This window comes from Ambystoma mexicanum, chromosome 14 (genome assembly GCF_040938575.1).
Source record: "Ambystoma mexicanum isolate Mex_15411 chromosome 14, UKY_AmexF1_1, whole genome shotgun sequence".
Classification (NCBI taxonomy): domain Eukaryota; kingdom Metazoa; phylum Chordata; class Amphibia; order Caudata; family Ambystomatidae; genus Ambystoma; species Ambystoma mexicanum.
Genome location: NC_090940.1, coordinates 628,152,574 through 628,166,493, shown reverse-complemented (window position 1 = coordinate 628,166,493; position 13,920 = coordinate 628,152,574). Strand labels below are relative to the sequence as shown.

The following is a 13,920-nucleotide window of genomic DNA, read 5'->3' as shown; positions in this document are numbered from 1 at the left end:
CCCCACCCATGGGTGCCATAAGGGTATCCCACAGGTCCGTTCACCAAACCAAAAGAGCTGCACCGCCAGGAGTCTCACATGGACTCCTGCGCGGAAAACACGACAGAACATACGATAAAAAGTAGTAAAGTATAAGGAGGCCCTGTCCCTCCGATGCATTTCCAGCATCACACCTTGTTATCTCTTTTGTTCCCCAGGTGCTGGAGTTCGGCGAAGAAAATGATGGAGGCAGCGCCGAATCGAAAGATGCTGTGAGGACTGGTGAGTATGGCGCAGCGCTGGCTAAGCGAGCAGAAATAATGTCCTTTCCAGGCTCGGAGACATGCTGGATCCGGAATCAGGTAAGGAAATAAAATAATGTCCGTGATCTAACCTTTCATCCTCCTTTCCCCTTTTTCTAGGAGCTCCGGATTCGAGGCGGGCGTGGCAGAAGACTGGATGCTGACTGCAGGCACGGTGAGCGTTACGCTGCTGAGTGCAGAATAACGCGAAGCGTGTGCTGCTGTTCGGGCGTGGTTTAAATAGCCTCCAAAATAGTTCCAGGTAAGAAGTTCCCCAGAACCACACCCAAGTAAAAAATAGTCCCTGTAGTAAAATAGCCCCATCCAGGCCTCACGTTGGCTTGGATTCATTTGCAGCATGGTCTGCATGAGGTAAGTAATGTCTATGAGCCTGGCGCCTAAGGCGCCAGGACTGAACCCAGACAGCCCCCAGCCGGGGCTGCTGGGGTTTTAAATAATGTCTGGATGCCTGCTCCCGGGGCGGATGGGATTGATCCGGATGCCTGGGGGTAGGCATCATGACAGCTTGTCCAGCTCTTTGTCCGTAGTGGAATGGAAGAGGCCACCCCCTTACCCCCCCACCGAACAGTAGATCTAATATGTGTTCCTGGACGTCCAGGTTGAATTTCGTCGCCCAGAGCCAGGATGTCATCCTCATGTCCGTGCCGATATAGATGGCCCGGCCAGAGGTGTCAATATGGGCCACAGTGGATTCCATGAGGTCCTGCACCACCAGCTTGGCCGCAGCCAGCTCTGCCTTAAAACGTGATTGGCACTGCGCAGGGAGTTCCGAGAGGAAGTCTGCAATTTCCGGCTCTAACCTTTGGTTTGCGGCAGCCAGCACGGCATCGGCGTTGGCCTGACGAAGATGCAAGGACGCATTGAAATAGAGTTTCTTCTCGTACGCCTCCAAGATCTCCTCCATGCATAGCAGCGCCGCTGAGGACAACTGAAGGTTGTAGTATAGTGATGCTTCAGCGATGCCCCGAGGAGTGTGGCTGAGGATGGGCCGATAGCAAGCATGTATCCCCCTCCATCTGCCTGTAATTGGCGTCCAGGTGTTGATTGACAGGCTGGCCAGAGTAGGGCTTCAGCCAACCCTTCTTGGTCAGTGAGACTACATCGGTCTGCAGAGGAATCCCCGTTTTGGCAGAGGGGCGTCTTGTGAGGACTTCAGCCAGAACTCCCTCTGCCGGCTGCTCAACCTCGGGTTGGGGTAGGCCCAGGTAGTCCGCCAGCTATGCAAGACGTTCGTGGAACGCTCTGGCTGAGGATGGCGTGTCTGGATCCTCCTCATCCATATCCTGCGGAGGTGGAGGAGTAGCCGGAGCCTGGGGTCGTTAGACAATGTTTGAATGCAGTACCCTCTGGGAACACTACAAACAACTATGACTATAGGTATAACAGTTTTGGTAGCGTGTTGAGCAGCCAGGCTTATCTCAAGACTGGAAATGTGAGCTGTAGTGGAGGTACACAAAGATTCACAGTTACAGGTATTCAAATAAACTCTTACACTCAAGGTTTCTTGCATAAACAATTATTAATATATCAGTCAGTTATAAAGCCTTCTTCAGAAGGGAGCAATAGAATAGTAACATACAAATATACTTCAATACTGTACACTCTGAGTTTCTGAATCAGACAAGACCCTTTGGGGATGGCCCACAGACAACCTGCACCCAACAGTGACTTCAGTAACAAAGGTGCTGGGGACATTAATATCTTACTGTTGGCATTCAGAACACTCTTTAAAAAGTGGGTAAAAGGCAAATGATATTAGAGCACAAGAGACCACAAATATTCTTAAGCAGTGCAGATACTTTTAAAGTTCACTAGAAGGGTCATTCAATTCAATAAGCTAAACCAAAGTCAATGGGCAAAAGTTTCGGATAGGATAAAGCACCTCTGGTAAGTCAATGGAAAAGTCTCTGCACAAGTTCTTAGGAGTCTGATGAAAAGAAGAATCAAATGTAGGGCCACAAGCTGATTAGACTTGTGAAAGTTACAAGCACTTCTACAGTAAGAGGTAAGTTCTCTTATACTTTTTTTAAAAAAATTTTTTTACAGTACCTTGGTAAAGAAGAAAAGATGCAGCTGAAGACTCTGTTCCTGTGCAGCTCTGCAGATCTCACTGTTCCTGGGCCTCAGTCGTTGGGACAAGAGGGAGGATGTCGGGGGACTCCTGCACTGCACTGGGACTGCCAAAACTGCAAACTTCACTTTCAGTGGCTTTTTCGCGTTTCAGCTCGGTGCGGTACAGCAAATAGCAATCAGCGCGGTTCCTGGCTGTCAAAGTGGACTGTCCTTGCTTCTGGTGTCCCGCACTCTGCAGAGGGGGCTCAGGCTTGGCCAGTCCTGCTTTGTGGGAGTCCAGAGAATCTTACAAACGCTTTAGGCCAGCTTAAATGTAACACAATCTGGTGAACCTCTCCCGGGCTAAATGGTTTCCTGTAGCAACTCTGAGGAAATTCAACCAGCTCCGAGATGGGTGTCCAGGTGGCTTACTTTGGGGTTGGTTGGTCGTGGTTAAGGTAGTGAGCTCCCCACCCTGCCAGATAGGCATCTGTTGTGACGACGGCTTGTATCTCTGGATCGTAAAAGGGTTTCCCCTTTGTAAGATTCTCTCTTGTCCACCAGCAAAGACTTTGTACTAGTGTCCCACTGACCACTTGCTTGAGACCACTGTTTCGCCAACCATTCCTGCATTGGTCGCATGCACAGGCACGCGTGGTGAACCAGGTAAATGCAAGAAGCCATCATGCCTAGCAAACAAATCGCTTTGCGTACCCTTATTTGGCAACCGGACTGATATTGTGGAATTTGTAACAGATTTCAAATTCTTTCCTCTGATGGAAAGGCCAACCCCCTCTTGGGTGTTTAGGACAGCTCCTAGGAACTGTTTTGGAGGTGCTCGGCACCAGGCTTGATTTTTTCTCGTTGATTGAGAAGCCCAATTGGAAGAGGAGGTTGATTGTTCTTTGAATGTTCAATCTGCAAATTACGGGGGTTTCCCCGGCGATCAGCCAGTCTTCCAGGTAAGGGTACTTCCTGCGTAGGTGCGCCGCCACCACCATCAGTACCCTGGTAAATACCCTGGAGCCGAGGCTATTCCGAAGGGCAGCACCTTGAACTTGTAGTGCTGGCTGTCTATCTTGAAACGCAAGAATCCTCTGTGCGCTGGGAACATGGAAATATGAAAATAGGCATCTTTCATATCCAATGTGCCATGTCATCCTTTTTTAGTAGGGGGATTACCTCCTGGAGTGTAGTCATGCAGAATTTTTGTGGCTTGACATTTGTTTGCAGGGCGCAAGTCTAATACTGGGCACATCGTTAGATTTTATTTGGCACAAGGAAGTAGGCTGAATAAAATACCCTTGTTTACCTGGTTGCCCGGGACGAGTTGCATCGCGTCCTTTACTAGGAGAATGACGATCTCCTCGAGGAAGATTCTTTGGTGCTCCAAGGCGTATACTTTCTGTCTTGGAGGATGGTTGCAGGGGCGTTCTGGTAGCTCTTGTACAGTATCCTGCGGACACTGTGGACAACACCCATCTGTCCGAAGTGATCCCTTCCCATGTGTGGGTGAAGGTGGAAATGCACCCCCCTACTGGGGATGCAGGAGAAGGGACCCGGAGCAGAACGTCACTGTTTATTGGGTGACGTACCACCTCTACCGGGGCTGCCTCTACCCCCAGTGCAGCCCCTGCGTTGACCTCTGGTGAAACCCTGAGTAGCCTGGGATTGATTACTGCCCCATGAGGTTCCTCGATTATGACAGTAGTTGGAACCCCTCTGGGAGCTTTGGCTGCGAAAAGCGACGAAAATTATTTCCCCTTTGACTTGAGGGCTTGTCAGTTGGCCGAGGGATTTTAAAGTCTCGTATTCGCCCTTCGCTGTCTTTAGTGCCTCCTCCACTACTTTCCCAAATAGGACATTCGGCTCTACCGGCATGTCTGTGAGGGTGGCTTGGGTCTCGGGCTTGAACCTGGATTGTCTTAGCCAAGCATGGCGTTTGATTCTGCTATTAATCTCCGTGCATTATCTTCTGCATCGAAGTTTGCCTTAAGGATGCATCCAGACACAGATCTTCCGTCTGATGCAATTTGGGCCAACTGGCCCTTTAGAGGTTCAGGTGCAGAGGCTATTAGGGCAGCTATTTGTTCCCATCAGTGGCAATTGTAGCTTGCTAACAGAGTGGTGGTGTTGGCAATCCGTGCTTGGTATGCTGACGTGGATGCCACCTTCCTCCCCAGAGCATATATTTTCTTGCTCCCTTTGTCATGGGGTGCTTCTGAAGCAGCTAGTGGTGTGCCCGCCCTCTTTCTGGTGGTTGTTACTACCAATGAGTCTGGTTTCAACTGACCCCTTATGTATAAGGGATCGGAGGGAGCGGCCCGAAACATTTTTTTCTACTCGTGGATTAACCTCCCGAGTAAGATTAGGGGTTACCAGAGAAGGATCAATTCTGCGCTGGATTGATTTTAATATGGGCATAGCTTGGGCAATGGATTTCCTGTCCCCTAGGATTTCTTCTGCAGAATCTCTATTTTCTTGGACACCCTGTGTGTCTATTTGAAAATGGGCTGCAGCTTTAGCTAGTACCTCATTAAGTAATGGTTGATTATCAACCAGTGAGTCATTCACTGGGTGATCCTTCGGAATAGGGGAGTAAAGACTGTAGGCTTTCGCCTCATCTTCCTCTTCCTGGTCCTCCTCATCCCCGTAGTAATCAACCCCTGTCTGGTCTTACTGCATCTGTATTTCTGACTCCTCACCATATGGCTGGTAAGGCTGAATTATTGAAGGGTCTGAAACCAAACCCTGAACTGGAGTCTCAGAACAGAGCCTCTTAGTATGGGGTTGAGGGTCTTTTGATCCCGAAGGGGCAGAGATAGCTGGTGTACTTTGATAGCAATGAAAATATTTAGGGTCCATTTCGTAGAACTCTACAAAAAAGGACATCCTTCTCATTACTCCATCAATGTCCTCTGAGTTTCATTGCTTGGAACTGGGGATAACCCTCTCTTGCTCCGGTTCCTCATCCATGCCCATATCCTGAGGAGTGGGAGGAACACTTTTCTTTGGTGACAGGGTCAGGAACATTGAATTTCTCTTTTTGTTTTCCCTTCTGAACCTGATGTTCAGAGTTTTTGTTAATGTTGTTTTCCACCCCTCCCATGACTAGAGGAATGTTTTCCTGAATCTTTAGGGTTTTCTGAATGTCTCAACGCTTGGCCTCGAGATTCGGAGTCTTGGAAGAGGGGCGTTGAATCTCGGAAGCAGACGTCGACCGTACTACAGAAGTAGACGTTGAACATGCTACTTGGGGGAAGAGGTCGGATTAGTCTTCTGACAACCGGCCCTCAATGACTTTTGGTAATGTGGCACCTTTTGCAACCGTGGACGGTTGCTGTGTGTCATGAGGCGAACGTGACCTGGAATGCCCAGAGGACACCGAATCAGCGGACTGCTCTCGATGCCTTATTTTGCCGATTGCGCGACATACGTGCCGAATCTCGGCTGGGGTTAGTGTGTTTGGTGGAAGAAGTGTGTGTTGCGCTCTTGCTGCCGGGTGTTGTGCACATAACTGAACTGCCGGTCAGTCCTCCGAGGTCAGGGGCTTGCGCATGGGTGTGTGATGTCACCCCTGTGCCCTCGCCGTCCGATAAGGCGGCGTCGCTGCCATCACTGAAGGAACCCACGGCGCCCATGGCCTCTAGTTGCCTGGCGTAGTGGGCCCAGCGCTTCGTCGAGCAGTCCTTGAGTGTCTTGGCCTTGAAGAGCTTACAAGCTCTACAATTAGCCTCAGGATGGTCTCGTGGGAGACAAGTTCCACGTATCGCGTTTGTCTACCCAGGGAAACTTACGGTTACACTTTGGGCAGAATTTAAAGGGAGTACTCTCCATATGTTACTAATTGGCAGCGAGCGTATTCACCAATGTCGATCTTCGGCATAGGGTTGGAGAAAACAGGGATATGCTTCCGACAAGTATGGCGGAAAAAAACAATCTGAGGGTCCAACACACGTGAGGGATCATGGGTACAGTGGACGTCACACTAAGGATAGTGTTTCTGACACGCCCTAGTTCGACGCCCCTTTGAGTTTCGAAAAACAAATGAACTCCGCAGCTTCCACTAGATGTCGGCCTATGCACAGCATGTGATCTAAGCTGATTCCACAAGCCTCAGAAATATGTATACATAAAACAGATCAAATTAAGTACTTGAGCAGTGAAACAGTAGAGTTTACATAAACAAAGCAGTAAACAGGTCTCTTTCCTATGCTAAATGTAGGACCTATACATGGTGGTAAACTCGGTAATGCAAGGGGATGAGGAGAACAAAAACATAGGGGAGAGGAGGTGGGGGGGGGGGTGTAGCCCATAGACCCAAGCAACCCACTTAACTATCCTAGTCAGATGAGTCATATCCCCCCCCCCCCAGGTCTTTGCAGGAAACTAAACCTCTATCTTGATGAATGGAAGGGGGGGGGGTGAAAAAGGACCCAACCAGGTCAAATGGATTCCACCCAGTGGAACCACCTTGCACAGGAGAAAGATCCACCACGAGCCTAGCTACATGACTAACTTGCTTTGGGATTCATAAGGAATTTTAATACAGAGCAAAAAGACATAGTCCGAACCCCCGTACAGCCAGCAAAAGTACAGGGTGCTTGCTCCCACTTTTGCTACTAAGTGGGCTTTCTGCTTAAACCTGGGTCAGACAATAGAACTGGAGGAAAAAATTTACAACAGTGGCCTATACTGTTTAACATACACCGTTTTGCTTACTCAAGTACGTATTTTTAGCCATTAAGTATTCTATGTGTTACCATACAATAAAGTGATTTTTTTCAGTACACCCTTCTAGGGTGTTCTTTAGGCTGACTGTTGCCAATAACTCCACTTTCCCCTTCCACCCTTGAGTCAAGCCTGTCTGCTCTGCAATAGCTACCATTATACAGAGGTCTGTGCTACCTTTTGGCATTGTTGTGCCATTAGGTTATATTGTTTCACACCCCTCACCTGGGGGTTGTGGAAAAATATAAGAGTGGCTTTCTGAAAAGACACTAGTAGGGTGCAGCAGAAAAAACACATTGTTATTAATAAAGGGTTTGGGCTTACCCAGGATACGACCCCCAGAGATTTTGCATCTCTGTGGAGGCCTTTGATGAGGACTCGAATCGTCTGGTAAAGTAGGCTAGGGATACAGCCAAATATTCCAAGGTGGAACTGTCACTCAACTTTATACTGCAGAAGTCTTAATGGACTGTACTACTCAATACATCATTAATCCTAGCAGTAGATGCTTTGCTTCATTGAGGGAATGCTCACAAATTGTGCACAGTGCAGCAACAAGAAATAAAACATGGAAATTAAATACAAAAATACTCACATAGGAAATGCCCGATGGGTCTATCATGTAAAGCTGAGCGCCATCATCTTCGTTATATGATCCCATCATGAAACTGTGGGGAGGGAAATCAGAGTTCATTAATACTGTAGTGTGTGAGGAGAGGCAGGGCAGCAGTGAAGAAAACCTGGTCATCGGAATACCCAGCCTTTATAAAATTTGTAGCCGACATGCCCTCTATCCTATCCACTCACCTGATCATCTCCATAATCACCTTGGGAGTGCTCAGGCCACTGCTTAGGGCACAGTCTACAGGTAAGGATTGCGTGAACACGCGATACGCCGACCACCATCCTTACTTTAATTGTAAAACAAACGCGCTCTCGAGCGCTCCAGTCCCCACCCGCTCCCGACCCAGGCCGATTCCTGCTTCCCCGCTCTCTCCACCCACCGTCCCGCCCACCAACACCGTGATTAGCCTCAAAGGCTGTTACAATCTGCAACAGGGAACTAGACCCCCCTGGAGCAGGCCAGAGTTCACTTTCTTATCACAGCACACAGGTAAGGCTTGCGTGTTACCGTGCAACCCCTGCCTCGCTTTCTCAGAAGTAAGCAAGTGCCCACTCCCCTCCCCCAATAGTCTGTACCTAATAGAAAAATCTTAGGTTTTTATTTTGCTTTAGCGTTTCGTGCGTGGTTGGTTATTCCACCCTCTTTTCCTGTTCCCTCCTGCCTCTCCGCCCTGATCCTCTGATTGGCCGGTACACCCTCTTAAAGGCATGATCCGGTAAAAAATGTTATTGTCCCTACGGTCGGCTAGGTTTTTTGAAAGCCTAAGTGGCTCGATTCTAGAAAGATTTCCTATGGACCTTACCCGAGTTTTCGTCCATTAAACGCATGCGAAAACAGGCACCTGGGCGCTGCCATTTTGTGATAATCCTATCATTTCCCCCATCGCCCTGGCTGACCTGCTTTTGCGGCACTAAATCAAATCCCCCGCCCCTGAGCCTGTCATCAGCAGACGCGTACCGCCCATTTCCCAACACCAAAGCACGTCTCGTGCCAACAATCGCTGCGCCTCAGCCAATGACGTGTCGCCATGGAAATGGCAGGACGCCTCTTTCCTCAATAAGTATAAACAGACCGTTTCACAACACACAGCAGCAGATTTTCGATTCCATTCCTCTGTTATTCTGTGACCCGTTTCTGTGCTCTGGTCAGCTACCTTCGCCGCTTGTAGCCCGTGTGAACACCTGTACCGTCTCTAAATTATTGTACTTTGTTTACCACACAATGGCTACAATAATGCCCTACATGTACGAGCCCGAGTATACCGAGGAGGAACTACTGGAAAGGGAAGCACGCGAAAATGATGGGGATTCGGACAACAGTTGGGAGGACGATTCAACAGATGAAGCGCCTGGGCCTAGTCGCATAGACGGCGTCTCCACCTGGTGCACATGCAAGTGCGAGCTAATGCCAACCGAGGACGAGAACTGCTGCTGCCGAGAAAATTCGGGATGCCTGGCCTACATTTCGGAAGGCAGCCACGACCGCAATGCATCACCGAGCTGCCAGACTTCAGGGCAGCCTGCCTCACACGGGCCGTTTTGAGAATAATGATGGTGCTTATGCACGAACTTCGCGCAACTGTTCGTCCTCGTAATCCGAGTAACCAGTAAGTATACTCTGCTTGTCATGCCACTCCTATTTCATGGTCTTCTACTATATCCAAAATTATATATTCATCTCATAGTAACGCATGAAAGTCGTTCAATAGTGTGCATTGTCTAGATAGCATTTGTCCGTGCTGAATGCCATTAGTTACAAGAATTGTCATTGACAACAAATGCTTATTAACCTTTTAAGTGCCAAGGACGAGATATCTCGTCCTTGGGATTACCTCCACAGTGCCAAGGACGAGATAGCTCGTCCTTGGCACTGAAGGGGTTAATTAAGGAGAAAATGTTAGAAAGTATTGAGTGTTGCAATACCGAAATCACCAAGAAGGGCTTGGCACTGGGGGGGGGAAAACTTATCTTGGTCATTTAAAAACAGTTCGTTTCATTCCTTTTCACAGGTGGTACAGGCTGGTGGCCTATCGTTCCTTTACATGGTGGCTCCACGGGAGGCTTGGACACCACGTTCGAAGAGTGATACCCGCCTGTGCCGTTCGTGCCATAAGAGAAACGTTCCCGAGTGACAGCGGTCAGTACAGGGGATTTTCTCTTGCTGTGCTGCAACCTGACCTGTATAATGTTTAAAGTCTTGTATTTTTGTGTCATGAAAATAAGTTACAAAATAAAACACCACATATATTTTAACAACGGTTGTTTCGATTTTTTAAATGAATCAAGTGTGTCTCCATTCAAGGATGGACGTCAGACAACTGTGCGCCGAATTGGTGAAGGTTATGGTCGCTGTGAAGCATGGTGGTCACTATCTATCTAAGCTAAAATAAAATATTCTCGATAATGCATGCACTAAATAACACTTGTTCAAAGTCTTTCAGTAGGTAATGTCTCTATAAAAGCCGACACATATCGATAATATCAATTAACATTGGATTATACAGGCCTTAGGTCAAGGGTCTTGACCACGATAATACACTGGTTGAAGTGTGGGTCTGTGCTCACAAGAATCTCCGGTATGTGGCATTTGTTATTGATAGGCAACGATATACTGCAGTAGAGGGCAAGGGGTCTCCATTCAGCAGTCTTCCTGTGCCTTATCTGCACGCCCCAGGCCCCTCCATCCCACCCACCCTCTATCAAAGGAGGTGCGCGCCAGTGGATGCGCGCTGTCAGGGGCGCGAAAGGCAAAGGTGCTAAACTACATGTACACTTGAAAAGGTATCCCACGCCAAGGGGACATCGGTCACATGGCCTCCTCAGACACCGTGTCTCCATGCAGGCCTCCCCTTGATGCAGGCCGCCCCCCTAATACCACGACATACATACGTCATTCATTCACAAACACATCCCAGTTTCTAATACTTTAAAAACCACTCGATATGTCTCATGAGAACATCTTTGTGCTTTGCAAGTCAACTCCCGAACGTGCTACCTGGGAACCACTGAGATCTATGCTAATCTGCTCGTCGTCGTGCTATCCGTGAACTTCTGTGACCGCTTCGAGCATACCCATCAGTGCGCTACCTGTGGCCATCCACCTATTCTCCCGCAACATACTGCTCTGCTTGCTGAATCCAACTGTTTGTTGCTCAAGGTAAGGCCATGTATCCTGGTCATATTTCGCATATTTTAAAATTTCTATCTATTTGCGAGTAGAGTACCCAATAGTGCTATGTTCATTGGTCTCATTGCTATTGACTTGAATTTCCATTGCTATGCTATCAATAGATCTATTTATTTTCATCTGTGTCAATTGTCATCGAATTGCATCCTTCGGGGGTCCAGTCTATAATGTAAGCAGGTTTCCTTCTCGTGCAAGACAGAACATCCAAGGGACGAGTCACATGTTCAGAGTTTAGTATAGAGTTTTGCATCAAATCTTTATTCATGAATATTGTTTTGTCAGAGATTTGTCAACAATGCCTGACTGTTCGATTAGCGGTTGCCCTTCGAAGACCCAGGCGAAATCTGAAGCCACTACAATGCATGTGTTCCCGAAAACTGTTGATCGAATCAGAGAATGGGTCAGACATTGCGGATATCCACTGGATGAGCTTGAAAGTAGAGTTCAACAAGTCTTACAGGAGAAGAGGGGTGATCGATACCGCATCTGCAGCCTGCACTTTTCCTCGGACATGTACGCCACATCTTGGGTAACAAAGAAGAATAAACAGCGAACAACACGGAAATTGCTCGCAAACCCTATTCCCACTCTATTCGTCCACATTCCGCCTCTGGTGAGTCAAGTGTCCGGATTTAGCTTTAGGCCTTGCGGCAGTGTGTAGGTAGCCTAATGGATTTATTGATATTTTACGTGTTGTATCCCTTGTAATACTTTTGATATTGATACGAGTGTATAGCTTTTTGAATAATGACATTTTTCAATAAATTCTTTTTCGATTTCATTACCCACAAACAAAATGTATATATATGGGAAAAGGGAACTGCGCTATATTGCGCATTTTTCAAGTATTCTGTCGCCTTACATGGCTATTTTTAATATTGGCATTTCATTATCAATCAATAATTTACCTTTACAACTTCTTGACTCTCCCTTCAATCTGAAGCAAGAACATTCTACATCCTTGACGTGCTCGCAGTTATCAACCACTTCTAGCGCGTATCAGGTAATCTTGCTACGCTACTCCGCTACAGACTTGTTTTATGCGTGTCAAGTAATAGTTTTATTCTATTGTGTAACTATTTTTTCAAATGTTTGGTTAGTGCTTTCCAATTGATATACACCTTAGTTACCGTCCACTGGTGTTTGTTTTCAGTTATAATTAGTGTTATCCATGCTAGTGCAAGTACTGTCTTTCAGGGAGATGCTGAAGCGTCCGCCACATTTACAACATTTCTAGATGTTCCTCACCAGCAGGAGGTATGGATACTGACAGCTCCATCGAGCGTCATCATCAGAGCTGTAATACTTGTCGTTTGATTGTTCTACGCAATGTTTCATTCGTGGTTAGCCATTGATATGTACCAGTGCTGTCGACCCCAAGTGTGTGTTATGTTTTCAATATTGTAATCCTTAATAATGCGAGTTCTATGTTTCAGGCAGTTGAAGGAGCGTCAACCCCTGCACTGGATGTAGAGCCTGATATTCAAGTGATTCCAGGGGAAGTGGAAGCGGGACCTTGCGTATACGAATCGGCGCAACAGCTTTCGGAAGTGCGCACTACATTTGCAACATCCATAGATATTCTTCAGCAGCACGAGGTATGGCTACTGACAGCTCCATCATGCGTGATCATATAACGTGAATACATTTGCTAGACTTTCTTCCCTATTAACGCAAGTGCTGTGTTTCAGGGAGACAACGGAGCTTCCACTACAATCACAACATCCCATTTAGATGCAGATGTAAAGGAATCGGTGAAATCAGTCGTTGAAATCTGCATATTTTGAGTTTCCTTTATTGTTTTAGACACTGCATCATTTGTGGTTATCTCTTTATATGTACCTGTGCCGTCGACGCCAAGTGTGTGTTATGTTGCAAATATTGAAAACCATACTAATGCAAGTACTGTGTTTCAGGGAGATGCTGATGCCTCCGGTCCAATACAACCATTCATGGCAGTCCATGCGGAGCCAGAGGTATGGATACTGACAGTTCCATCGAACTACATCATCACTGGTCGAATACTTGTCGTTTGATTGTTCCAAACAATGTTTAAATCCTGTTTGGCTATTGAGATGTACCTGTGTGTTCGTCCTCACGTGTGTTTTATGCTAACAATATTTTGATACATAGTAATGAAAGTACTATGTTTCAGGGAGTCGATGGAGCCTCATTCTGTGCTGTCTATGCGGATACAGAAAATATAGTCGTTGCAGCGCAAGAGGAAGGGAGGACATGCGGAAAAGAACCGGAGCTACAGCGTGCAGATGTTGAAGGTCGAGTCAAAAAAGTTGCAAAGAAAAGAAACCAAAAAAAGGTTAGTCACAAACGGTTCATAACTTTTTAAAAATGTTTGTGCTGGGGACTATTTGTTTTTTTCCAGTCAATTGGACTACACTTTATCTTGTGTTTAAACTGAACATCCCTTTTCCAATCTCTCCTCTAGTTACCTGTGGGTGTCAGAACTATACATACACAGACAGTGAAGCGAATGAGAGATGTTGCTTGCCAGACCATGTACACTATGGAGGAACTATTCTTTGAGGCGCAGCGTGTTCAGGCTCGAGATGCTCCTGTCCAATGGCCAGAAACTGAATTTGCTGAGTTTGGAGAATACAGCAAAGTTGCATTGGACCATTGCTACAGTGAGACCGCACCACCGCATATTGAAGATCAATTCACACAATCTACACCCGCCAAAAAATTGCCACCCAAAAACCTGTCGACATTGTTGTGTTCTCCCATTAATGCTGAAGTAACAGATGTTGAAATGACTGAGAATGAACCAGCAGCATCCATCGACGCATCAGAAGAACAAGTTACTTTCTTACCTGGTAACGTTCTTCCGATGGGATGGTCCGACGACGTATCCCATATCTATGACATGTAATCACCACAGCTGTGCTGCTTCGGAAACTTTTTTCGGCGTCTGCGTTGATGACATCGATGCGCCGTCGTCGAGGACCTCCTCCGACGTCATCCGATGTGATAAGTAGGACGCAGGACGCCCGTAGCCTCAGTTGT

The 13,920-nt window shown here is 47.1% G+C and overlaps 1 protein-coding gene across 1 annotated transcript in view; it reads right to left on the bottom strand.

Moving 5' to 3' along the window:
* PSMA3 (proteasome 20S subunit alpha 3) overlaps positions 1 to 13,920 on the bottom strand; it is a 261,063-nt gene that overhangs the window by 98,922 nt on the left and 148,221 nt on the right. The window contains exon 6 of the mRNA XM_069638091.1: positions 7,681 to 7,753. Coding sequence (XP_069494192.1) covers positions 7,681 to 7,753 — 73 coding nt within the window. The remainder of the gene's footprint in view (positions 1 to 7,680; positions 7,754 to 13,920) is intronic.